The 26,920-nt window shown below is 42.8% G+C and overlaps 1 protein-coding gene and 1 long non-coding RNA gene across 5 annotated transcripts in view; both read left to right on the top strand.

The window, feature by feature from the left end:
- The first annotated feature begins 294 nt into the window (after positions 1 to 294).
- The window catches only part of AGO2 (argonaute RISC catalytic component 2), a 50,751-nt gene continuing 24,125 nt past the window's right edge, over positions 295 to 26,920 (top strand). The window contains exons 1-11 of one of the 4 annotated variants that reach the window (XM_083621964.1): positions 295 to 1,184; positions 16,109 to 16,304; positions 19,445 to 19,565; positions 20,663 to 20,844; positions 21,911 to 22,047; positions 22,175 to 22,309; positions 22,990 to 23,077; positions 23,756 to 23,903; positions 24,744 to 24,863; positions 25,730 to 25,852; positions 26,518 to 26,651. In XM_083621964.1, the coding sequence (XP_083478090.1) occupies positions 1,142 to 1,184; positions 16,109 to 16,304; positions 19,445 to 19,565; positions 20,663 to 20,844; positions 21,911 to 22,047; positions 22,175 to 22,309; positions 22,990 to 23,077; positions 23,756 to 23,903; positions 24,744 to 24,863; positions 25,730 to 25,852; positions 26,518 to 26,651 (1,427 nt within the window). In that variant the 5' untranslated portion in view covers positions 295 to 1,141. Of the gene's footprint in view, positions 1,185 to 16,108; positions 16,305 to 16,779; positions 16,839 to 19,444; positions 19,566 to 20,659; positions 20,845 to 21,910; positions 22,048 to 22,174; positions 22,310 to 22,989; positions 23,078 to 23,755; positions 23,904 to 24,743; positions 24,864 to 25,729; positions 25,853 to 26,517; positions 26,652 to 26,920 lie in introns of those variants that run through there. The other 3 variants (XM_083621963.1, XM_083621966.1, XM_083621965.1) reach the window with 3 other exon arrangements.
- On the top strand, positions 5,515 to 10,810 carry LOC310766332. The gene is made up of 3 exons (XR_014550074.1): positions 5,515 to 7,801; positions 9,509 to 10,263; positions 10,329 to 10,810. It is a non-coding gene; the product is annotated as an uncharacterized lncRNA (long non-coding RNA).

The raw sequence follows: 26,920 nt of genomic DNA, 5'->3' as shown, positions 1-26,920 counted from the left end.
GTGGCTTTCTGGATGTGACATTGCTGCCATTTAGGGTCTCTCCCCACCCTCAAGAAAGAGACTCGTGTTCCAGTTGGTTGTCAAAGGGTGCTGTGCAACACCGTGGTGTGGCGGGAAGGTTCAAGGACAATCAATATTATATTTTGGGAATGCTCTTAAGCAGCCGCATCGTTTTATATTTTCTGGATGTCTCGTTGTCGTATTACAAAGCAGTGGTGTTTTATGTCCTAAATCAAGCACTCGTTGTGGTATTACAAAGCAGTGGTGTTTTATGTCCTAAATCAAGCACTTTCCGTTTTACTTTCTTGTCAATGAAAAAAATTGCCGTGGCGCGAGCACATTTTTATTCCGAAAGCGTAGCTCAGAGGGAGAAAAAAAAAGTTTGAGAACCACTGAGCTGGAGTCTCTGTGGGGCTTTTTGACCATCTTTGTCGAACCCGAAAGTGTGAGGCGATTTTAAAAAGTACGCGCACACACGCAAAAAAACGCCTTCCCCTCATGCTCTCTTCTCGTTTCTCGCTTCAAAAACATTCCAGCGCCTGGTCTTCTTGGGGAAAAAAAGATTTTGGCTTGTGTGTGTGTTTTTTTTTAAGTTTAAAAGTGCTACGTGAGGCGGCGAGGCACACGGTGCGACGAGGGCATCTGAGGCAACGGGGCCGCCACCGCCGCTGCGTGAGGGGAGGAAACGAAAGCCGGGAGCGGAGGAGGGCCGGCGCCTGACGGGGCGGAGCGTCTGGCTTCGCCGCCGCCGCGGCCTCCTTCTCCTCCTCTCCCACCTCGTCCGCGGCCTCCTCCGGCTCCGCCCTCCGCCGCGGCCTCCTCCGCCGGCTCCTCCTCTCGGGCCCTGCCCGCCTCGCCTCAAGTCGGCTCCCTCCGCCCTCAGCAAAGCCACCATCATCGTGCCTAGCGCCGGAGTTTGGCGGGGGGGCCTCGGCAGCGGAGCTCCAGCCAACGAGGGAGGAGGAGGAGGAAGAAGAAGAGGAGGAGAAGGCGGGCTTTATTTTTATTTCATTATCATCGTCACCATTATTATTATTTTCCCTGCCGCCTCGCCTCCCCCCTCCCCGCCCGCCGCCGCCGCCGCCGCTCTCCTCATAGAAGAAGAAAAGGGCGCCACGCCGCCCGCCCGAGGGCCGCCGCCATGTACACGGCGGGGGGAGCGGCCCCCGTCGCCGCGGGACCCGGTGAGTGAGCTGCCGCTTCTATCCCCCCCAAACCCCGCCAGTTCCACGAGGGATCGGAGAGAAAGGCGGCGCTTCTCCCTCTTCTCCCCCCCCCACAAAAAAATTAAATGGGTGGGCAGCGCTGAGGCGGGAACCGGGTTTGTGAGGAGAAAGAGAGAGAGAAGCAGCAGCAGCGAAGGAGGCGCACGAGGCGCCGCCAACGGTCTCTCGGGAGGGAGGGGGCAGAGGGAGGGAGGTGCGCGCGCTCCCTCTCGCGCGGCCGGGCTCTGTGAGGGGGCGCTCGGTACGTTTCCCTCAGAGCGGCCGCCGCCGCCGGCGGCGGTCTCGCCTCAGCCGCCGGGCCTCCCTCCCTCGCTGCCGGCTCTCCTCCTCCTCCTCCGCCAGCTGCCTGGGCGAGACCCGGAAAGAGGAGGAGGAGGGCGGCAGCAGCAGCGGGAGGGTGTCGGTTGCGGGTCGCGGGAGAAGAGGTTTTTTTTAAGGCTCCTCTAGCCCGCTTTTTTTTTTACCTCAGCTGTGGAGTCGGGGCGGGGGGAGGGGGCTGCGCTTCCCGAGGCTCCTTAAAAAAAAATTAAAAGTAATAAAAACCACTTGCACACAGACTTGCACTTCGGGTCCCCCTCCTCCCTTTTCCCGCAATTGATTTTTTAAAGTGAAAAGCACGCGCACACGCACAACCCCCCCCCCCCCATAGACCGGTTGCGAGGGAGGGATGGGCATCCTCGCGACAGCGCCGCCTGAGAGACCCCCTGGTGTGGGGGGCGTGTTGGGTGGTCGCGAAGCATCAGGGCCCCTGGGGGGGGCGGGAAAGAGGGAAGTGGAAAAATAAATAAATTAAGGGGGCGCCTGTGTGTGTTTTGTATGGCTGCCTCCTTTGTGTTTTGGTAGTGGCTGCCCTCGCCGTGTTGTGGTTGCCTTTCTCTGTTGTAATGGGGACCCCCGGCCGGTTTGCAGTTTTAAAGAGTGAAGCTGGACAATGGGCATTGCCAAAAAGATGGGGGTGGGTGATGGGGGCAGTCTAGGTAGGGGAGATGTTGGCAGGAGTTTCTTTGCCTGGGCTGGATGTGAAAAGAGTTCAGTCCACTACTACTGTTATGCTCCATTAGCTGCCATCCAAGAGGCCCGCAGGTGCTAAAACAGAACCACTGTGGACTCGCCTTTATATTTGTATGCGTATGCAACACCACATATATAATGCCCACCATTTATTCCTGTATTGCAGTGGGTTGGACTAGATGACCCTGGGGTCCCTTGCAACTCTACAATTCTATGATTCTATATATCCACACACATATATAAGAAGCATAAGATCAGGCTGGTGGCTCATCTAGTCCAGCATCCTGTTCTCACAGTGATGCTGTGGGAAGATACTTGTGGGAATGTATATTTGTGTGTGTGTGTGTGTGTGTGTGTGTGTGTGTGTATCTATAACTATATACATTATATACTATATACATTATAAATGTATGTTTTTGTGTATGTGCGCACACACACATACTGTTACACATGTGTGTGCGCAAATGCATATATGCATTTGGGTTAGTGTGATGTGCTGGATTAGGGAGATGCAGGTTCAAATCCCCACTCAGGCATGAAGCTGACCAACCTTGGGCCATTCATCCTTGCTTACAAATATTTATGCATCATATTTATATCCTGCCTTTCCTTCAGGCACCCAAGTGATGTACGTGGTTCTTCAGCTCCACGTTAGCTTTACAGCTGTTTTGTATGGTAGGTTAGGTTAAGACAATAGTTGCTGGGCCAAGATCACTTGGTGAGTCTCATGGCTGCAGGGGGGTTTGAATCCTGGTCCCACACTACACAATACAGGTTCTTACAGTTGTGAGCAGTGGGATGTTACGTATGCTGCTCTGAGCTTCTTGGAGGAAGTATGGGATATAAACACAATAATATATTGCACACAGACACATATGCACACCCCATTTCTCATATGTCTTCATAGCATCTTGCTGCCAGCTGCACACCAAATGTTGCACTTCTGTTTCAGTGCGAAGGTATGGTTACACGTTTACTCACACTTCCAAGTTTACTGATATGGGGTAACTGCCACCACCACCCCATTCACATTATGTCCATGTAGTATCTCTTCTGGATCCAGAACCTGCCAGAATAGGGAGGAAGATAACCACCTTATGTTAGGGGTCCATTTTTGGTTGTCAGAGTGACCTGACAATTTTTGTGCCCCTTCTCATAATATGGAGGGCAACCCTCAGATTGAGAACATTTTCACTGCTGGACCGAACTGGAAATATCTCTGTGTACTGATGGGCACTGTAATTACTTTGTGTGTGTATAATTTGTGTGTGTTGTGCAAGTTACATTCTATTGTGCACAGGCAATACAGCATCAAAGCTGAACAGGTGAAATTAGGGATTTTGTTTATTCCTTCTGTACCAAATATTTGTCTTGTTGAAACAACTACCCAAAATAAGAACGTATGGAAGTGCTGGTAAACTTGTCTGGCAAGTGTGCCACAAGTCTGGTCAAAAAAATAGTGCCACAACAGCGTGCATGTTGCATCCATGCCTTTTGTACTGAACAGAAAGCAAGCATAAAGACAAACAGCTTGGGAGTCTGAAGATGTGCTGCTCCTGGATATGTTTGCAACAAACTAGCTTCCTTTGCTACAGGTTGACCTCCCATAATGTGTTGGATCAATGAAATGTACTGAGCTCAGTTGCTGTTCCATTGTTTTCTTGTTTTTATATACTACATATAGTCAAAATTTATAAATTTAAACAGTTTAACATCTCTGGCGGCCCTTTAAACATATTACTAGCTAGGATTTCACAGAGTTTATCCGGTCTAAAATCACTTTTTGTTTTCTTACTCTCCTTGTTGAATCAGCATACAGTGGTACCTTGGTTTACGAACGTAAACCGTTCTGGAAGCCCGTTCTTAAACCAAAACTGTTCTTAAACTGAGGGGCACTTTCCCTAATGAGGCCTCCTGCTGCCGATACCCTTCCACTGTTCGGCTTCCATTCTTAGACCGAGGTAAAGTTCGCAAACTTTAGACACTACTTCCGGTTTTGCGGAGTTCTTAAACTGAATAGTTCGTAAACAGGGCTGTTCTTTAACCAAGGTACCACTGTATTTGAGATGTTCCTGGGCATCTCATTTAAGGCATGTTACCTGGGGTAGTAAGTTGTATAGTTATTGCATCAGATCAGATCAGATATTTCCCTTCTAATAACTGCTTCTGTTGTGAGGAAGTTGCATTTTCCTCTTCTCTCAAACCTGATGCTTGTTGCTAGGAAAACATAGCTATTAGTCAGTCCAGGGTGCGCTCTAGCTGTGCCAAGTCTTTAATTCTGTGGACGCTCCTTGGATGCTGTTGGCACTATTTCTAATGAGGAGTGTGTCTCCCCTCCTGAAATGTGTGTGCTGTTTTGTGAAAATTGTAGAACTTTGCTTCTTAGAACATTCTGCAGAGGCTGAGCACCTACCAGTCCATCATGCAAAGTTAAACACTTATCTTGCCCTTTAAAAATAGGTGGCAAACATGAGCAAAGCAACTTTTCTTTTCTGGCAGCAGTTCTTAGCCGCATACCCCACTCCTCCAGCATTGCTGATTTAAAAACATCCAGCTCCCTGCCTGTCCTTAGTAAAGATACTCCATCATGTGTGTGTGTGTGTGTGTGTGTGTGTTGGGGGGGGGTAGGGTGTATTGTACCCAGTGTTCAAAACACCCATTGCTCTAGGTACATTTTGCGACAGGGAATTTCACTAGCACGTCCAGTTTCTGAGCTCAGGGTGCAGTACTACACCTAAGATTTCAGATTAAAACTGCAGAGTGGGAGGAAAGGAGGACCTTTTTCTGCCTCCCCACTTCCAGCTACTCTCTGTAGATTGGAAAAGATACCCTCGTAAGAATATTAGGGTGTGGACAGGAGAAGGACTAGATCATGTGAAAAATGAACATAATATTTTAGCTGCAGTTTATTAATTTTCAACTTTGTATTCTTTTTATTTAAAAAGTGCACCTAAACATTCCGTTGTTGCACCCATAACCTAAGTTTAAGGTGCCTTTAAGCTCCTAGCTTTCATAGCTCAGTTTCTACCACTGATTGTACTACAGGTGTAAAATGTTAGATTTATTTTTAATGCCTGGAAGTCATCTGACATTGCCCATAGAGTTGTAAAGTGTAAACACACAGCACTAGTGACTTTGCCCTCCCTGCTGTCTTTAATAGTGTTCAGATACATACAGTGGGATCTTACCAATATCTCAGTTGCCACTTCCATATCACACCAGTCCTGTATCTCTTCTTCACCCCTGATTGGGAGAAAGGTGGGATATAAATACATTAAATAAATGAATACCATCTTGCCTGCCTAATGTAGATTGCAAGGCTTCTGGAAAGGAATTGTGTTTCTTCTGATCAGCTATATAGTAGTTTGCATGCTGTTGTCACTGAATTAATGTAATAGGAATAATGCATAGGTGATTTTCAGAATCAGCCTGCCTGATACTAAGCAAGGTTAATTGTACCGCCTGAAAGTATTTTCCCTTCATATTCGTTCTTCATGGCACAGGTGCTTCCCAGTAGCATACATGCAATGGGCCCAGCATAATTGTGTTTAGTGAGTGGTAAACGAATTCTTCATTTTGTGCATCTTTATTGAGACATAGCATTATTAGTTATTTTTGGATTGGCAGGCATCTAGCCCTTCTGGGTTCAGAGGCTGTTGAATGTTAGCTGCTGTGGGGCAACAGCACAGGAGGGCTATTGCTTTCATCCCTTTGCTATGTGCTTCTCAGAAGCATTTGCTTGACCACTGTCTGAAACAGGATGCAGACTTTGAAGAATTCTTGATATTATCCAGAAGTACTGCCCTTATCCTCTTAGGGGGAAATGTCCCAGCAAGTTACAATGGAAGCCCAAATATAATTCCTAGTTGAGGAATTCAACAACTACATGACTTTACATTCTACCCAATATGCTTGTTTTATATTTTCAGGACTTAAATCCTAACTTATAGCAGGCAAGATCTGAAATATTTTACATAGTACCTTTTTATTGAATCAATTGCCTTTGAGCTTTGAGTTCTCCAGAACTGAAGCCGAACTTTGTAGAAGTTGCTTACCATAAAGTATCATCTGCATTAATTTTTTACACAATGTCTTTTGTTACAGCACAGCAGTTAACAACCCATTAAATGGTGTGTGAGAGAGAAATGTATGTTTTGAAGTGGTGGCTGGATTGAAATCCAGTAACACATGTTTACTTGTGTGTTCTTGGTTTTGTGTAATTAAAAGTTTAATTTGTAAATAAGCTTAATTTATGCACATGCTGTAGATGCTTGAAATGGTTTGTGTCACATTTTTTTCTTCTGTAAAGATTTAAAAGAAATCTGAGAAATGGTTTTCAGTAGTTTACATGCTGAGAGTTTGATTCTGTTTAAAAAGTGCACTTTTTTACTTCTGTGTGTTGCCTGAATTATAGTTGGAGAGAACTAATAGATTTTTGTGCCACGTTAAAACAATGCAATACACCCAAATCACATGAAAGAAATATCTCCTACCATTTTTTCCTAAATGTTCTCCATCAGTACATAGTCTTGGTTCAAATAATTACTTTGGCCAGTGTCTTAGGTCAGGGATGGGTAACTTTTTCTTTCTTTTTTACTTAGAATGGTCCTTGAGCAGTGGGAAGATTCAGTGAGGAGAAGGAGTTGAAGCCAATATTGGGCAGGGCTGGCACTGATAATGTAACATAGGGTGTCACCTTATACTTTACCTTACATCATGTTGGATCAGTGATGGTCCTAGCGCAACACTGTCAAAATTGACTGGCAGTGGCTCTCCAGGATTTCAGACAGGACTCCTACATGGAGATGCTATGCATTGAGCTTGGGACCTTTTGCATACAAACTATGTGCTGTACCACTGTATGACAGCTCCACACACCAGTGGATGGAAGCTGAGCCACATATGGATGGATAGTCTCTCCCCCCCTTCTCTTTCCTTCCATTGATGTGCAGTGTTAGTTCATGGGTAGGCAAACTAAGGCCTGGGGGCCCAATCGGGCCCAATCGCCTTCTAAATCCGGCCCGTGGGCGGTCCGGGACTCAGCGTGTTTTTACATGAGTAGAATGTGTGCTTTTATTTAAAATGCATCTCTGGGTTATTTGTGGGGCATAGGAATTCGTTCATTTCCCCCCAAAAATATAGTCCGGCCCCCCACAAGGTCTGAGGGACACTGGACTGACTCCCTGCTGAAAAAGTTTGCTGACCCCGTGTTAGTTGCATGAGTTGAGAGTCAGACTCCAGTGTCTCCTAAAGTGTGGCAAAAAGTTACACTTCATCTCAGTTTCCCTTGGGTGCCTTAAATTGAAGGAAGTTTTCTGCTTTGCTCCTAATGGCACTTGCTTGTCCCTTTGATTTTCCTTTCCTCCCTTAAGCAAGTGTCGCCCAAGAAGAGGAGCCAGCTGCCCTGGTAAAAAAACAAGAACAAAGAACATCTTCCTTGTTCCCTTCTGTTCCTCCCTCCCTCCAGCTAGTGCCAGCCAAGGGAACATGTAGCCACCCCACTGTTCTGCATGAAAGCAAAGAACCACCCACAGGTACCCTCCTGAGGCAGCGAGCTGGATCAGGTTATGCTACGGGTTAGTCTTCCGGGTTGGCGCCATCGCCGAATGGCGGACTCCCTCCGAGCTCCGGAGGGAGTCTGCTCGGCAGGGGCTGGGTTCTACCGCACCGGCGATGCGGGGACCCTTAGAAACCACGGCCACGGAGGCCGTGGACATGGAGACTCGGCTTGCACCGTTAGCGCCCTCCCGACTCGTGAAGGAGCCTTTTTAAAGGCTACGGATCGGGTGCCGGGGAGAAGCGTGGTGCCTTGAGTTTTCTGCTTCCCCTGCTGAGCGAAGCCGCATGCCATCCGGCGGAGAGCGCTGACTTCTTCCATTGAAAATTCGGACTTTTCAACAACAACCCGTGAGTAAATTTGGAAACCGGGCTCAAAAGGAGGAAAAAAAATTTTTTTTTTCGAATTGGATACGAGCGGGGGGGATCCAAAAAGGAAGTCAGTCCCCTCCCTATTGTAAACTTTCCAAAACAAGGACGGGGAAACCAAGACCCAAAAAGGCTTGCATTGCTGATAAAAATCCAAAATTTCACGATGGGGAACTACAAGAACTGTGCTGGAGGAGGAACTGGAGAAGGGAAACGCAACCCCCCCCCCTGGGAACCGGGGCGACTGAAGAGAGAGCCTGGTGAAAGGAGTCGGAGATTTTGACAGCTGTCAAAATAGCTGTCAAAGTCGAAAAGCGGAGTGGATTTTATTATGAGAACTTGGCTGGTTAAATTTGATACAATTTGCTACAACTTGTTAAAATTTGGATACAAAATGGCGAATATGGATAACAAATTGACTTTTGGATCAGAGGAAACAAAGTCACAACAATCCCCCTTGAGGAGCTTCGGGACATTACAAGGATTGGGAAAGTGGAAAAACACCAATGGAACTTTACAGGACTGGTTATCTTCTGGGAAAGCTGCAAAACGGAAATAACATCTCGTCTTCAGGGTGTTTTCTTTTTTGTTTTTTTAAAGGAGACAATAGATTTTTCTATTGAAGAAAGGAAGGGACTGAACGTAAGGTTTTGCCCCTGAATAACAACCATCCCTGCAGACTTACCAAACTTTCGAATTACAACGTTTTAGCAGCGGAACAAAGGGAAATTAGACTACAACCTGGAAAGAACAATGGAGGGAGTTCTATTACAGTTTTATTAAAGACTGAAGTTAAAGTTTTGAAAAATAATGATAATAATAATAATTTTGATTTTCAAAAAAATTTATTTTTAATTTTAAAAAGAAATAGCCAGCAAGGAGTTGGGGAAAAGTTGTGATTTATGGCCTTAAGAATTCCAGGCAGACACTAGGGGTTGATGGTCAGGGGGAAATTAAACCGGAGACAGGGGGGGGAGAACTAAAACTCCAAAGGCTTGCCAACTTTGTTATTTTTTGCTGAATTGGTTTATTATTCATTATATTTTTTTTTTTATTTTCTACCTTTTTTGTTTTTATTATCTGGGGTGCTTTTTTTATTAAAAAATGGAAATTGTGGAATGACATGGGGTGGGTCTTGGGGAAAGAACATTGGGTTTTTTTTTCTTTTTTTTTTTATTATTATTAAGGGTAAAACAAATTAAGTTTCAATTTGAATGGGGAACTTGTTTGGCCAACAATATGAAAGGGGAATATGGTAGGGGTGGGGGAAGGGGGGAGTCCCGTAAAGTGATATTTTTTGTATTTTTGAAAAATTTTAATAAATATTATTTAAAAAAAAAAAAAAGGTTATGCTACGGGTTAGATCTGGTCCACAGGGGTTCCCTACCCCTAGCTTAGTTGAGTGGAAATTATTCTTATTCTTAAATAAACTGCCATACCACCTTTCTTCCACGGATCACGGGGTGGTTTACAATACAACAACACACCATAGTAACACACAAAAACAGTAACCCTTACACACACTCTCTCTCACACACAGAGAGAGGGTTTAAGGCCATAGATTGTTTAATTTGGCAAACGCCTGGGAGAAGAGGAATGTTTTAGCATGGCACCTAAAGATATGTAATGAAGGTGCCAGGCAAGCCTCTGTGGGGAGAGCATTCCACGGGGAGCCACCACAAACATATAACCCCCCCACAAGCTCTGCTTGTACTGCAAATATAAAAATTATTCAATGACCATTTAAAAAATGAAAGCAATTTATTTATATGCCACTTAAATGTCAGCAATTATAATAAAAACGACACTTTTTTTTTAAAAAAATGAGATTATTATTATTCAATTTATTAGTTGCTTTTTTTTGCCACAGACAGCCCAAAGGAAATTTCAAAAAGAAAAAGAGAAAACATATACATACATTAAAACCAGAAAAGGCAAGAATACATTAAGACATATATACTATGCTATTTGAAGGTCAGGTTTTTAATGGTGTGTTAGCCCTTACCAGCAGATTGATAAAGGTGGATGAGGTTAAAGCTCTAGATTAATTGGGTTTTCAGTTTTACTTTGTATAACATAAAAAGCTGTATAATATACTGTTGTAAACAAAAATACAAAGTTGTAACATAGATAGATAGATAGATAGATAGATAGATAGATAGATAGATAGATGATAGATAGATTGATACATTTCCATGTGCATAGAAATATTTATACCCCAATCTTTAACCAAAGTTGTGAAGGCAGCTTTCAATGCATTTAATATACAGTAGCTCAGTCATCAGGTTAGTTCCTCACTGTGTTGGCCTTCCTTACTCAGGCAGCTGTTGATTTCTCTTGCAGCTTCTGGCAGCAGATGCAAGAGGCACAGTAAAGGGGGAGGAAAAGGTGTATACAATCCACTGTCCCGTCCTCAGCTGTTCCAGCTGCCACTCTGCTGTTCCAGTCTCTGGGCCATGGCAGGTCTTGGATGAAATGAAAGCAGCCAGATGTTGGAGTCCTACACAGGGTGGGATTTGCTCACCTTGGCTGCTTTTGATGTCACTTGTCACTTCTGGCTCCCAGTTGCATGTGGGGAGATGTGTACAAGCTTCTCCCAGGCTTTGGATGTTTCCACTTTTTGATTGGAGGCTGATCCCAACAGCTTGTTTTTGTTCTACTCGGTCTAACAAAGACAAAGAGATTACTAAAACGCCATCTATTTCTCTCCTAAAATCTTGCAAAGGGTGGGAAAACTTAATTGCCAGCCTCAGTATTTTTCTAAAAAGCAAGCTGTTCCATGTAGTTAGGATAGATATTTAAATTGTTGATGTATTTATATAGTTTGAATACCATCTTTGGAACTAATTCTACATCCAACCACTTACTCTCGATTGAATTCAACTGACTTCGGTTATGTCATGGCTAATTTGTACCACTGATTTCATTAGGACTGAAGTTTAACTAAACTTAGTTTGAATCCAATCCATATTCTTTTCTGGATGGCAAATGCTAGTTTGAACACATGTGTCTGATATCATAATCGTTTATTTATAGCCGAGGGGATGAACATGTGGCTTTCAGATGTTATTGAGCTCTCAGCCCCAATTAGCGCCAGCCAGCGTGACCAGTGGTCAGAAACATCTGGAGAGCCACGGGCCACAGGTTTTCCACCCCTGGTTTATAGAAACAAAAATGGCTGTTGCAATGAATGCTCTTGTTGACATAATATGACATCTGACTGCAGCATTTCCCTGTTGATCGATCCACTTAGATTTATTTGGCGTCTTCTCTCTGTGAAGCTAAAACAAAGCTTGAATAATTTAAGACATTTTAGGCCTAGTTCACACATACAACAGAGCAGGCAATAAAATTGTTGCCACACTGTATTGCTTCAGGTTGCAGGGATGTGTATAGAGAAGTCCATGGGAAACTAGCAGATTAAGGAGAAACCTAGGCTAGAACTCTTCTCACTGACATCTAGTTGTCTGTGTATAAATAAATTCTTATATGGAAAGCTTTAGCATGTCTGACTCCGTAATATGCAAGTTTTCTTTGAGCAGAAGGAATATATTTAATTTTCCTGCGGTTTGTACTACCTTAAAGCAAGTCAGCAGCCTTATAGAAAGCCGTATGACAGGTCCATGTACCTCAGTATTGTATACAGACTGCAAGCAGCCCTTCAGAGTTAAGATTGCTGTAGAACAAGCATGTCCAACTCCCAAGAGACTGTGATCTACTCCCACTAAAACAAACAAACAAAACATGGCAGTGATCTACCTGTTGGATTGACCCAAATGCACTAGGGTAGCCTTCAGAAACACTGTTGCAGCGCATAGTGGAACTGTGCTAGTTGGGGCTACCTGTAGAGGGTTCTGATGAACTCATGATAGCAGGAACAAACAAAAAAAAAATTTCTTCCAGTAGCACCTTAAAGACCAGTGCTACTGGAAGAAAAATTTTTGTTTTGTTTTGACTATGGCAGACCAACACGGCTACCTATCTGTCATGATAGCAGGGATATGCCTCTTTCACACAGATTTGCCTCAGCTGCACATATATTGCTAGAGGTTGCCACAACACCCCCTCCATTCACACTGAGAGCCGGTGTGGTGTAGTGGTTAAGAGCAGTAGACTCGTAATCTGGTGAACCAGGCTCGCGTCTCCGCTCCTCCACCTGCAGCTGCTGGGTGACCTTGGGCTAGGCACACTTCTGTGAAGTCTCTCAGCCTCACTCACCTCACAGAGTGTTTGTTGTGGGGGAGGAAGGGAAAGGAGAATGTTAGCCGCTTTGAGACTCCTTCGGGTAGTGATAAAGTGGGATATCAAATCCAAACTCTTCTCTTCTCTTCCATTGGCCCCAGTGACACAGTCAGGAATGGTGGCAGGTATCTTTTGCGTGCTGTGTTGTCTGGGTTCTCTTTCCTCTCCTTCGTTGTGTTCATAAAACAGTGGTTGTGAGCAGCATGAAGAGATTTGAACTGCCAAGGGGGTGCATGGGAGCTGGCAATAGCAGGGTCATTGCTGGCTGTGCCACTGGGAATGATAAAGTAGGGGGATGTTGCCATACCAACATGAATGTGTGAGACAGTGCTGGAGGTCTGTTTCCTTTGCTCTAAGTTCATCAGCTTCCTCTGTGGCCTATGAGCATTTTTATGGGCACTGTCCCTGATGGGTGGGCACCGGCAGAGTTTCCAGGGGTGCCTTGAGAATATCTTTGTGTGGCATGTTGTTGTTGTTTAGTCGGTTAGTCATGTCCGACTCTTCGTGACCCCATGGACCAGAGCATGCCAGGCACTCCTGTCTTCCACTGCCTCCCGCAGTTTGGTCAAACTCATGCTGGTAGCTTCGAGAACACTGTCCAACCATCTGGTCCTCTGTCGTCCCCTTCTCCTTGTGCCCTCCATCTTTCCCAACACCAGGGAGTCTTCTCTTCTCATGAGGTGGCCAAAGTATTGGAGCCTCAGCTTCAGGATCTGTCCTTCCCGTGAGCACTCACGGTTGATTTCCTTAAGAATGGCTAGGTTTGATCTTCTTGCAGTCCATGGGACTCTCAAGAGTCTCCTCCAGCACCAGAATTCAAAAGCATTTGTGTGGCATATTGACTCTATAATGACCATTCTGCTGGTGTCATGGTGGCAGTGTAAGTGTAGGATTGCTTTGTATCGACCCCCCCCCCCCAAATCAAATAGCTCTTCGTTCAAATGGTTTTGGAGAATTAGGTGGTAATGTTCCAGTCCGTTTCAGAACTTTGGCAGTGCAATCTATGCATGTGTGTTAAATATCACTTTCAATGGTCATGTCTTAAAAGTACAGCACAACAGATTTTAATAATATTTTTGGAACACCAAGGTCTACCAAAGCCATTTTTACTCAGCTTTAAGGATGCCAGTATATTGGAAGTGCTTCTTATCTTGGACTGAACATTTCACGTTATTTCTCCACCTTTGTCTATCAGCTTGAAACAGAAGAATGTTAGAGAGCTGACTCTATATGATACTCTGCAGAAAAACTTTGAAAACTAAAAGTTACCTTTCTTTACAGTAACTCCAGCTTATTTGGGGTGTATAACACTAGGAACTTTTATATGAACACTGCAGCAGCCCGTATTTCCAGCAATTGAAGTTTTCATAAACTTGGAGATACATTTAATATGCTTTATTTTGTCAAAGCTTTTTATCTTCATAAAAACTTTAATTTCACAGTACTGTTGCTGAAGCTAGGATGACTGAAATAATGACCAATTAATGTAAAATGTAAGTGCAGATGGAACTACAGTAGCAGAATGAAGTGAACAGAAATAAAGTTATGGCAGCTGAAGATTATGAATTGTTTAAATTGTATGTAAAAGTATATCGTGCTATTTTTTCCACCGAAAGAGCAAATTAATAATAAAAACAGCAATTTTAGTCATTTGACACATTTAGGATCCAAATGAATGAGGATCTTTGTGTATTAAAGCTAGCAGACTACATTGCTAATTTCAAGAGCAAGAGAGGGAGCAATTATTTCCTCTAAACAGCACTAAAAGCGCCATCCACTGGTAATTTAAAACGGGAATAATATATATATTGTTAAACAATATTGCCAGCATAATTGATCATAATACATTCATCTTGGGACTTATCCAGTGAACTGGAACCAAAATGACCACACTTCCATTTGACTTGTTTGGCGGTTCTCCTTCCTACTAAAATACTTTCACATTATCAAAAAAGGAAGTAGTGGCTATGTATTTGAGAGCGGGCTGCGGATGTATGGTAAAAGTGTTTGTGTGTGTGTGTGTGTGTGTGAGATCAGTAGTATCATACACACTTGAAGTCCTTTCTCTGCGTGAGCAGAGCTGTTGAAGTTGGTATTCTTATTTGAAAGACTCAGGCTTCATTTGCAAAACAATTGTTACAGTTACAGACTTAATTACTGATTGTACCAGGCCTAAATCAAGAGTTTTCTCATGACATTCAAAAACTTTTGTGTATCTAGACAACGTTTTCTCTAATCTTGTTGTAAGATTCTAATGGAACAATCCAACTTTTTTGTTGGTTTTTAAAATCTACATTTTTGTTGTTAATCGCTTTAGGGTGTTTCATGGGATGTGATTCAAAAAAGAAATAAAGTAAAGCACTTTTATGTAGCGATGGGCAAATGCTCCTTAGTTTTGTCTTGAAAAACATTTTCCATTTGCTCTCCTTGAGAAAAGCTTGAGATTGACAAATCGATAAAGCACAGTGCCAGTTCTCTTCCCTGTTACGAAGGCTATGTATGTCCCCATGACATGAGAACTATTGGTCCCGATATGAGGAGTGGGAAGGGTTGCTAGGGATATGGCAGACCGAACTGGTGGCCTTGGGTGCCCCAGGGGAGATCGCAAATGACTGTGGCTTCAATCACTCAAAAGCAGAAGCATAGTGAGATTTAGAAAATAGTGGAGATGGAGATAGATGTAATAAAAAAACTAGTAGTTACTTATTTCAAGGAAAAACCCACTATTATTTATTCTAGAAAGGGAAGTATTCTGCTGTACTCAGGAGAATATAAACACTGTATAGGAAGTACAGTAGGATATGGTAATAAATAACTACCGTACTTAATAGTACAATTGTGTGTTGTGATTGCTTTTGGTGTTGTGTAGATATTAGACAAAAGGTGGGGAACTGGATCAGGCTAGTAAGCCAAATCATTATCTCACCCCTCTCCCAACTCCTGTGGGCCAAGCCTGATAAATGGGCGGAGACACCCACCTGTCAATCACCTGATGTTATAGTGACATCAGTGGATCCTTTTTTCACCTGCACAGTTTAAAATCAGTTATATTTCCTGACTTAATGATTTAAAAGTATATGTGCGCTCTATAGTAAAATATATTAAAGCTATTAAATGTTTCGCCTTTTTGTTGGTTGGTTATTGTAAATCTATATGCTGAATCTGTGTTTTGATAAGTAGCATTGTTTTACAGCTGTTGAGTTAAGGATGTATTGTATATCACACCGATATAATGGAAAAAACTGAGCAGAGTAATAACTAGACATGTGATTCAAAAACAGAACCAGAATTCCTGCATTTCAGTCAAGTTAATCCTGTTTACTTACATGCCAGTGCAATGCAACCCAGTTTTGATGGGTTGCTGTGGACCATTCTTTCTCTTTGCTGTGCTATACAGCTGCTCACTAGAGTGTGTTCTTGGCTAGCATTAAAATCCTTGTTACTAAGCTGGTTTTAAGAGAAAGTACTTTGGATTGCTAAAATGATACTTGGACTGCAGCCATTTATATTGCTGTATTGAAAGAGTGGTTTTTGCTACAAACCGTAGGAAAACTCACTGGATAACTTTGATTATTCTTCTGCTTTAGTTTATTGCCATTTGTTACCTTTCTGTGAATGACATAGAGATGGAAATGGAATATATGTTACAGAGAATTGCATTTATGGAATTTGCATTACTCTTTGTGCTTTTCCCTCCTTTCTAGTACTTGCAACGCCTCCGCCCATGCCACCTCCGATACAGGCATATGCATTTAAACCTCCCCCTCGACCTGATTTTGGTACTTCAGGGAGATCAATCAAACTGCAAGCCAACTTTTTTGAAATGGACATTCCAAAAATCGACATCTACCATTATGAATTGGATATAAAGCCAGAGAAGTGCCCTAGAAGAGTTAACAGGTACATCCCGCTTTACTTTCTCTTCAGCTTTGAACATTTCACTTCCTTCATTTTTTTTAAAAAAAGGATGCATTCATTAAACTTTGATGCTGAACTATTTCTCTTTGGGATGGTATTAGTGGTATACTTACTATAAACCAGAAACAGTGGTGCCTTTGTTCTGCTTTCACTTAAGAGGAGCTCCTCTTATAAAACAAAATCAGTTTCTCCAAATCTTTTTATACCATCCTAAAATATATTTTTCTCCCTATGCTGTGTTTGGTGGCACTGTGTTTATTTAAAACTTTTAGCCTTTGATGGGTATCAATGATATGACAGGTCCTATCTCACCAATTTCACTGCAGTTGATCTCCTTCAACCAGTACTGAACTGCTTGCTTACTGGTTGGTACTGTAGTACTGATATCAAGCCTCTTAAGTGGAGAGGTGATGTTACCAACTGCTTGTTTTCCTGTCTTCACCTACTGGCAGGGGGAAGTGAACTCATTTGTCTGATGGTATAAAAGGACTTTGGAGAAACTATATATAACAGCAGGTAAGAGATTACATGTCTCCATCAGATTGCCTGTTAACAGAAAATGACAGATGAAGATATGTGTAGGTTCCTGGGTCTTTTAGATGTTTGTCTTTACAAGCCATAGTGACTGGGCTTATGTATAGGATAACATCTGCTCTGTATGCTGATATCTGAATTACCCAAAGTTGGTGTAAATCAGGACAGATTTTTTCACGTTAGCACTACTCAGTTTCCTACCTCTCAGTGGAGGCAAATGTGATTTTTTAATTATTATTTGAATTTTGTCGTCTGCCTTAACCACTACAGTAAGTGGAAAGGTGGAATATTCCTTCCAACTGATATTTACAGGCCATAATTTTATTCATTAAGGCAGTGTTCCACATCTTCTGTCTCTATTATCTGAGAGTTCTTTGGTGGATTAACTGATTACTTTGCTTTTGCCACTAACATGCATGCTGTGGTTACCATATACACAAATGGTATTGCATGTGTTTCTGTTTTAAAAAAGCTGGAAGCATGAAACTCAATAGCAGCCTAGCTATCTCCTATCCATCTTTCGCTTTTGAATAGAGAATTGAAGGACTTTCCTGCAAAGGTTAATGTGATAGGGTTGCCAGGGAGCTCTTGTATTTGAAGACTAATAAGCTGTTAAAAAAAGAGAAGCAATAGCTTATTTATTTGTTTATTATATTATATTTGCATGTATAAAAATATTTATATGCTGCTGTTTCATTAAAGGGACGCGGGTGGTGCTGTGGGTTAAACCACAGAGCCTAGGACTTGCCGATCAGAAGGTCGGTGGTTCAAATCCCCATGACGGGGTGAGCTCCCGTTGCTCAGTCCTTGCTCCTGCCAACCTAGCAGTTCGAAAGCACATCAGAAGTGCAAGTAGATCAATAGGTACCGCTCTGGCGGGAAGGTAAACGGCATTTCCATGCGCTGTTCTGGCTTAGTCATGCTGGCCACGTGACCCGGAAGCTGTACACCGGCTCCCTCGGCCAATAAAGCGAGGTGAGCGCCGCAACCCCAGAATCGGTCACGACTGGACCTAATGGTCAGGGGTCCCTTTACCTTTATTTCATTAAAATATCAAAGTGGTTTACATCAAAAATACATACAACCATGCAATAAAAACCACATTAAAGGGAATAGTCAGACATCAGTTAACTATTATGGGGACATGTATACTTAATTGCCTGCATAGGCCTGACGGACTAGAAAACTTTTAAGAAGATGTTTAAACTTCGGCACAGTGGACAATTGCTGAATCTCTTATTGGCAGAGTATTCCACAGGACTGGGCTGATGACACTAATGCTCGGTTTCTTGTTTTCAAGTGAGCCTTGCCAACTTGGGGAATGACCAGTTATGCTCCTGCAGATGATCTCAGTGGTCGAACTGAGATATAAGGGTTCAGGCGATCCCTGGGCTACCCTGGACCTAAGTTGTTCAGGGCTTTGTAAATTAATACAAGAACCTTGAACCTGGCTCAGTAGTGAATGGGCAGCCAATGCAGCTGTTTGAAATATGGTGTCACATGTTCTTGACCAGATGCCCCTATCAGCAGTTTGGTTGCTTCACTCTGCACCAGCCGGAGCTTCCAAACCAAACCTAAAGGCAGCCCCACATAGAGTGCAAGCAGAGTTAATTGGCCCTTATCCAGTCCACCACTGCATTCAGACATCAATCCAGACTTTTCACAGCCTATCTTGATTCAGATGTTATGGAGGAGTAGAAGTAGCATTTGCATGCTGTCCTCTCTCAGTGATGTTGGGAGCACACCAAAAAGCTAAGAAATCTTAGCTGCCTTCATATTGTGGCTAACCTGTCATCTTTATGGTATCCAGCATGGAACACATGGGTTCTGCTCTGATAGCTATTAACGTTGCATGTGTTGTGGCTAAGGGCATGGTTTAAAGTGGAGTTGGTTGCAAGGAATGCTTTATGAGTAAGCTTTTCTTTCCTGCCTAACATCAACTTTAATCAGGACTGAGCTTTGAAGCAGAAAAAAAGTGATTCAATCTTGCCTTTGCCATGAACTTCTAGGCAAGACAGCCTCTCCTCCCCACCCTGTCTGTCAATGAATGGGTTGCTCTCAATGCTCTACAGATATAGTCAGTCAGCTCACAACTTACATGCGTTCAACACATGTGATTTCAACTTTGAAATCACATAAATTAAATGCACGGGAGGTGGAGAACTTAGAAGCTCCCTTTGCCCAGGGTTCTCCCAGCACAGAAAGAGCTTTTAAGCTCTCTGCCTTGCCTACTGGGCTCTGGGAAGCTTTCTTGCAGGAGCCCCACAGAGCCAAGTAAGGAAGGCAGAGAGCTTAAAAGTACTGTGCGTTGCTGGTGGGGTGAGATCCATTGGTGCACCAGCTCTAGAAGGTGAGGTTGCTCACATGTGGGTGGTTTCAAGGGATTGTATACACAATTTTGGATTTATGAACCATCCCTGGAATATAATCCACAACTAAGGTGCAAGTGATCTGTACATTGATTATTATTAGTGGAGGACTTGAATGGGTTTCAGCAGATGTTTGAATTCAGTTTTCATACTTTTATAAAGCTATAACTAATAAACATGGATGGATGCTTATTTTAACACTTTGAACAATGTTTCCAGAGAAATAGTTGAACACATGGTCCAGCACTTTAAAGGACAGATATTTGGGGAGCGCAAGCCAGTGTTTGATGGAAGAAAAAACCTCTATACAGCTATACCACTTCCAATAGGGAGAGATAAAGTAAGTATTTAATGCCAGCTTCAACTATGATTCCATATGTTCCATGTATGATTTCATTATTTTGACAGAGCTTCATGCTTCCCATGTGTCAAGGCTTCAGTGATAAGATGCAGGTTATAAAATTTGTAGGGTTTTTGTAAGTTCATCAGTAAATCATCCTACCAAGATTTCAATATTGCTCATACAATGGGAAGTGCTTCAGTGGGGTTTTCCAAGAAAACCCTTACCACATGTGTCACCTGTGCTGTTTGATTTGGAAGCCGTGCAAAGCAGCTGGGGCAACCCAGTCAGATGGGTAATAAATTATGATGATGATGATGATGTCTCATTGTTGGAATAAATGCCTTACACAGCAGTAGTTACTTTTAAAGTATTTGCTGTGGAAAAGCAGCTCTGAAAATATAAAAAGATCACATTGTATAAAGGTTTTCATAAGATGTTCATATTGTATAACAATTAATGGTGCAGCTGTAGCTATATCAGGAACAGTGGCTGAGCTGATTGGTGGAAGACAAAAGGCCAGCCATGCTGCCATTAGAGACACATTACCTTGTTTGTTACCTGCAGTTGGTGCATCACAGCACAAGCATTGCTTCTAAAACAGCTTTGCCAAAACACAGTGGTGATCTTAAGGTGCACATGATCCAACGTGGAGAAAAGAAAAATTATCCAGGATAATTATTTCTGAATATTTTGAGACCCTTTTCAGAAGTTAGGCTGGTGGAGATCCGAAAAAGAGTCTCTTAAGTTGTGGCATCCCAACTCTCTAGGGAGGCTCTTCTGTTACTGAGCCTGGTGTCTTTCCACTTGGAAAACCTTTTAATTTGCTGAGGATTTTCAGTGATGTATTTTTTCTTGGCTTACATCATTCCCCCCCCCCCCCCGCTGCTCTGTTTTTATTTTGTTATTTAAATGTATTACTGCACTTGAATCATGTGTGGAGTAGCCGTCTAAGTAAATTTTTATTTGTGGGGTCTTTTTGTGTTGTTGTCAATGAGCGTTCACTATACAGAAGAGTTTGCTACCCTTTGACCGTTCTGATAAAGTGTGTGCTTAAACAGAAAGAATCATCTTGTTGTGGTTTCCAAATGTTGCAGGTGGAATTGGAGGTCACATTGCCGGGAGAAGGGAAGGACAGAATATTTAAGGTGGCAATAAAGTGGATGTCAGGTGTGAGTCTGCAGGCTTTACATGATGCTCTCTCTGGTCGTCTTCCAAGTGTTCCTTTTGAAACAATTCAGGCACTGGATGTAGTAATGAGGCACTTGCCTTCCATGAGGTAAGAGAAATGTTAATATAGGTCTTTAGGGAAGTTTTAGTGCTGGAGCTGAACAAAATTACACTTGGGAATTTTGCATCTACATCAACAACGTCTTGATGTGCGCTGTAGTGCACTGTATATGTGCACGCACACTTTACTATTTGTGTGAATGGAAGAGGCAGGTGTGCATGCAAAACTCCTGCAAATTGGAAGCTGCTCATCAACCGGAATTAAAGGGAACTTCTGAAGGCAGATGTTGAAATGAGGACAAAAGATCCAGGGATTTAGGACTGGCAGCTGTTTACCCCTCTTTCTCTCTTTTTCTGTTTTTGCTGCACCCTTCCTTTCTCCCATTTATCCATGCCTTTCTTCTTTCAACCATAATGCTTTTTATTGTTGCATAAAAATAAATCCAAACATGTCCCAAAGATGGTTACAGGGATTCTAAACGAGATCCCATGGACCTTGCCAGATACTGGCGTAGTTTGCATATCATATTAGACACAGTTTAAAACAAACTGGATTAATGTAAGTGAGCAGCATAAGTGGTGTGCTAGGGCATGCTGCTTAAAAGCTTCTGTGATGCTCCTCACCCACGTGGTCCTGCTACTGTGGCTCAGATGAAACAAGCCAGTGTCTGCATCTTTATGCTGCACGAACATGGTCTTGTGACTTGTTTCTCAACGCACCACAAGTGGGAACTAAGGTTTGTTCTTGGCTTACTGTTCACAGCACGGGGGGGGGGGGGCTGAAGGGACAAATCATGAACCCAGCCTTGGATGACATTGAATGCTTATTTGGTTTGTGGTGTGCCGGCAGCAGAACTGGGGAGGAGCCCCGCGTAAGCTTTTGAGCAGCAGGTGACAGCATAGATAGCTTTTAAACCATGGTTTAACATGCCGTGCACATAGGGCCATTGAACAATAATATTTACCAATAATATTTTTCAGTGGCCCGATGTGCACGGCACGTGAAACCCTAGTTTCACCCTAGTGTAGTTGGACCAGGAATGTGTTTGAAATAATACAGCTCCCCACTCCCTCCACTTCCCCTCGCTGAATAATATATTCACTTTCTCTTGTAGGTACACTCCTGTGGGACGGTCCTTTTTTACTGCATCAGAAGGGTGCTCTAATCCCTTGGGTGGTGGCAGAGAAGTTTGGTTTGGATTCCATCAGTCCGTCAGGCCTTCACTGTGGAAAATGATGCTTAACATTGATGGTATGCTTTGTGTCACTTCACCATTTGCATTTGTTTACGTTGTCTGGAAGTGCTTTTTAGTCAGGTTTCTTAGATGTGTAAGATTTGTGTGTCATTCATTTCCTGTATTTTTCCTTTTGATTTTTAGTATCTGCAACAGCATTTTACAAGGCACAACCTGTAATTGAGTTCGTATGTGAAGTTTTGGATTTCAAAAGTATTGAAGAACAACAGAAACCTCTGACAGATTCCCAAAGGGTTAAGTTTACCAAAGAAATTAAAGGTAAGAAAGTTGAAGGAAACAAACATGATTGTCTGTGTGGAACAAATATTGAGAGTTTCAGAAGGCTACTTTATAGTAAATTGCCTCCAATCATGCAATAGAATGTGGTTGTTAATGAATTGGTCATTCAGTTTGGAAGGAATTTAAACTAGGGCTGTAAGGAGATCAACATTCTTGCTGTCGACCAAACTGGTTTTGATTGATGCATATTTTAAATGGACTTGATTTTCCTCAAGATTTGTAATTCCTGTGGGCTTTTGCATGTATGAATGTTATGACCCAGTTGTATAAAAGCATATTCAGTTTTCACTCCTGCTTAAGCATGTGTGGAGGGCCTTGTTTTGAAACATTCTTAAGGCACAACAGCTGGGCTCCTTCCTTGCTGGCAGGCAGCAAAAGGAGAGGTCTCCAGGCACTGTCCAAATGTGGTCATTGCCTGGTGGTGTGGATTGGGGCCTACTTAAAGTGCCAGGTGCTAGTAAAGGATCAGTGAGCCCTGGCAGCCCATCACACTCAAGTTATTTAGTGATTAAATTTTGTTCAGCTTAACCCAAGTCAAAGGCTTTGGGTTTTTTTAAACAGGTATTTCAAATAGAACCATTTCCCCTATTAATTTTCAAATATGTACTAGTAAATTTTCTAGGAAACAAAACTGAGTTCTTATGCTCCTAAATCATTAGGTCTGAAGGTGGAAATCACTCACTGCGGGCAAATGAAGAGAAAATACCGAGTATGCAATGTTACCAGACGACCAGCAAGTCACCAAACGTAATATTTGCTTTTTGATTTTTTTGCAATTGCTTAAGAATTGTTACTTCCTCTGTACTTATTTGATGCAGCACCTTCTTTCGTGCTCATTGTCTATAAACCTTCCATGGATATATGACAAGATTGAGAACTTGAAGAAGTTACTTTGAGTTGGTGACATCCCTTGTTAAATATTGCCTCTTCTAATGCCAGAAAAAGCAGCTTCCTTGAGGCTTTGCATGTCCCTTTTGTTCCAGATGCTTCTAGGCTGATTTAATTTTGCTCCTTCAGGTTTTATTCTGATGTTGGAAGCTTGTATAAATCTTTCAGATAGTCAGTGAAAAACATGGTAGGAGCTTCAATTATGACATATTCAAAGAAGCCGAATACATTATCTGGGTAGTGTTTTCTGATTTAAGGATAATTATAACTGCTGTGTTTTATCTTCAAAAGGGTGATTGAAACTCTATTAGAAACCTAACGTGGTTTGACTGTAGCCAGTGAACGTAGAAACAGTGAAAGTGCCTTTTGTGGCTTCCTGTAGGCACTTAGTCTCTGGGAGCTGGAAACGGCAAAGCGTTTAAGTATTATGACTATATAGTGTCTGGAGGCTGATGTGAGCCCCTGTAAAGTTGCACTGTGGGACAGTTTGTGAAATCACTAACTTGCATTTCCCTCCTCACATTTGACTTTCCGTAGATTCCCGCTTCAGCAGGAGAGTGGACAGACCGTTGAATGCACTGTAGCTCAATACTTTAAAGATAGGCACAAGCTGGTTTTACGATACCCTCATCTTCCATGTTTACAAGTTGGACAGGAGCAGAAACACACATATCTCCCTCTAGAGGCAAGTCATTGCTCTTCTGTGTAGGAGGGTCGGCCTTACTCTATATTTCTAACAGGTCCCCCGTCCCCCATTGTTGGAAGTAGTTTAGTTGAAAGGTTGATATGTTTTTATTTATTTAAAGTATGTTAACCTTGCTCTTTAACCAAAGAAGACTTTCAGACCAGGCTTACAGTGGGAAAAGGCATCACACACACATACACTGAATTGGGAGGAAGGAGGAAATATCTAAGCTCACATACAAGTTCTTAGTTACAAGTTCTTTAATGGCCGGCTTGAGTAGAAAAGCTGTTTCCTATTGGCTGCCATTTCCCTCCATATTAGGGGGGAATGAAACCAATGCCAAAAGTGCTTATAGAGCCTATTCAGTGGAAAGTTGCTTCCTTTATCCAGACCAGCTCTGATCTTATGGCACTGGCCAAGTGAAGGGGTGGCTCGATGGGGATATTGGGCGTGCAGTGGCTTCTCATTCCCTCAAATGACCTGGTGTAGTGCATGTTTGTAAACACCTAGAAGATAATGGGACTCTATTATGCCTTTTGGGGATTGCTTCGCATGAAGGCACAATGTATGTTTTGGGGTTGTTTGTTTAGATCTGATTTATCTGAGGCCCAATCAAATGTTTGTTGGTACTGCCAAAGATTAGTAGGTTTGAACTTGACCAGTTCCTTCAATGGGATATCACTCGAATCCCAGTGTAATAACAGTTTCTAACATCCTCATATCACTGTCTATCTTGTTAGTTTTAAGGTTCCATAATATTCTTTGCTATTTTACAGAGTAGTATGTCTGTTCCCCTGGATATTAAAAAAAACAACTAATTTGTGTTTGGTCTTTGTACAGGTATGCAACATAGTGGCAGGACAGAGGTGTATAAAGAAGCTGACAGACAATCAAACTTCCACTATGATAAGAGCAACTGCTAGATCAGCACCTGACCGTCAAGAAGAGATTAGTAAACTGGTGAGTCCTCTTCCTCTGTCCCTGGGATTGGGGTGTAGCTTGACCATATAACACTGGTCCTGAAAGAACTTCATTGGCTCCCAGTACGTTTCCGAGCACAATTCAGAGTGTTAGTGCTGATCTTTAAAGCCCTAAACGGCCTTGGTGCGGTATATCAGAAGGAGCGTCTCCACCCGCATCGCTCAGCCCAGACACTGAGGTCCAGCTCTGAGGGCCTTCTGGCGGTTCCCTCACTGCGAGAAGTGAGGTTACAGGGGACCAGGCAGAGGACCTTTTCGGTAGTGGCGCCCGCCCTATGGAACGCCTTCCCACCAGATGTCAAGGAAATAAACAATTATCTGACTTTTAGAAGACATCTGAAGGCAGCCCTGTTTAGGGAAGTTTTTAATGCTTGATGTTTTATTGTGTTTTTAATATCCTGTTGGGAGCCACCCAGAGTTACTGGGGAGGCCTGGCCAGATGGGCGGGGCATAAGTAAATGATGATGATGATGATAATAATAACTGTATAATGGTGTGCAAAAAGGAAACACAAATTCTGGTCTTGGCATAAATCATCTATGTCTGGTTCATTTACTAAACATAACACTGCCTCCCAGGTTCGGACTTTCAAAGAGCTTGATAACTTTTTAGCAAACAGTATGGAATATGGTAGAAAAGTGGAGCCGTGTAAGAGGGGCTGAAGGCCAGGGAACAATTAAGTGACGAAAAGCAGCAGGTATTCATATAACATTGTCCTTCAGACTCAGTTCTCAGAAACTGCTAATTCCCACTCTGTTTTCTGAGCCATATCCAGACAAATTCGATGTTTTGAATTGTATTTTAATGAAGGATTTGTCTCCTCATTGGTTTATCTTTCGTTTCTAGATGCGAAGTGCAAGTTTTAATACTGACCCTTTTGTTCGTGAATTTGGAATAATGGTGAAAGATGAAATGACGGATGTGACTGGGCGGGTCCTACAGCCTCCTTCAATTCTCTATGGAGGCAGGGTATGTAAACCAAGATCCTGTGGGATCTGCAGTGATCACACACACCCCACCCCCGGCTTGTATGTAAGGACGTTGAATAATGGTTAGTGCTGTACTTTGCCACAGTTGCAGATTTTACTGTGTGTGGCTTTCAGATGCTGCTGTGTGAATACTCTGAGTATCTACAGGAGGGTGGGTTACTCTCTTGTCCCCCTATTTCTTCCCAGTGGAGAGGTTTCAGTGCGGGGAATCTTTTGCACATACTTTTCTCTTGGAGTTGTTCCAGTGATACCGTAGACGATCTTGCAGTCTCAAATGGTGCCCTTTAGCATTTGGCCAAGAAAAATATGTATTGTCAATAGATGCAGTTACCCTGACAGTCTTTTCCGCTGATGTTACCAATATAGCTCGTGGATGATTGTACATGTAGTTAGTTGTGTGCAGGGAAAAAGGATACAGAGATCGGAAGTCATGGTTTATTCTGGGTCTGGGATGCATTTACTCCTGGCCAAGGGGGAGACTGATCAAGATGCCTTAGTGTACCGTGGAAGACTTTCTTTTTTTAATGGTTTCCCCAGAATGTCTAGAGGCTTGCTATTTTGATACTGCGGTATTTAAAGCCATTGCAGCACAGAGCTATTTTGTGCAGTAAACCACTCACTACTATGTTTTCTCTCTCTTTCTAGAACAAAGCAATAGCTACACCAGTTCAAGGGGTTTGGGATATGAGGAACAAACAGTTTCACACTGGAATTGAAATCAAGGTCTGGGCAATTGCTTGCTTTGCTCCACAGCGCCAGTGCACTGAAGTCCACCTTAAGTAAGTTTGTTAGGGATCGAAGTCGTGTTCAGGTAGTGATTTTGAATGTGTTCTCATAGCTTCTGAAAGTATTAAGCATGCCATTAGTTTTCTAAACGTAACGGCAGAACTATGCACTCCTTCAGAAATGTGAGAAATACAACTAATACAATTGAAGTATTGGGGAGCAGATATCTCTTACAAATGAATACAGTGGTACCTCGGGTTACAGATGCTTCAGGTTACAGATGCTTCAGGTTACAGACTCCGCTAACCCAGAAATAGTACCT

The sequence above is a fragment of the Podarcis filfolensis genome (assembly GCF_964270895.1).
Source record: "Podarcis filfolensis genome assembly, chromosome: 7".
In the NCBI taxonomy this organism is placed as follows: Eukaryota; Metazoa; Chordata; class Lepidosauria; order Squamata; family Lacertidae; genus Podarcis; species Podarcis filfolensis.
This window is presented reverse-complemented; position numbering and strand designations above follow the sequence as displayed.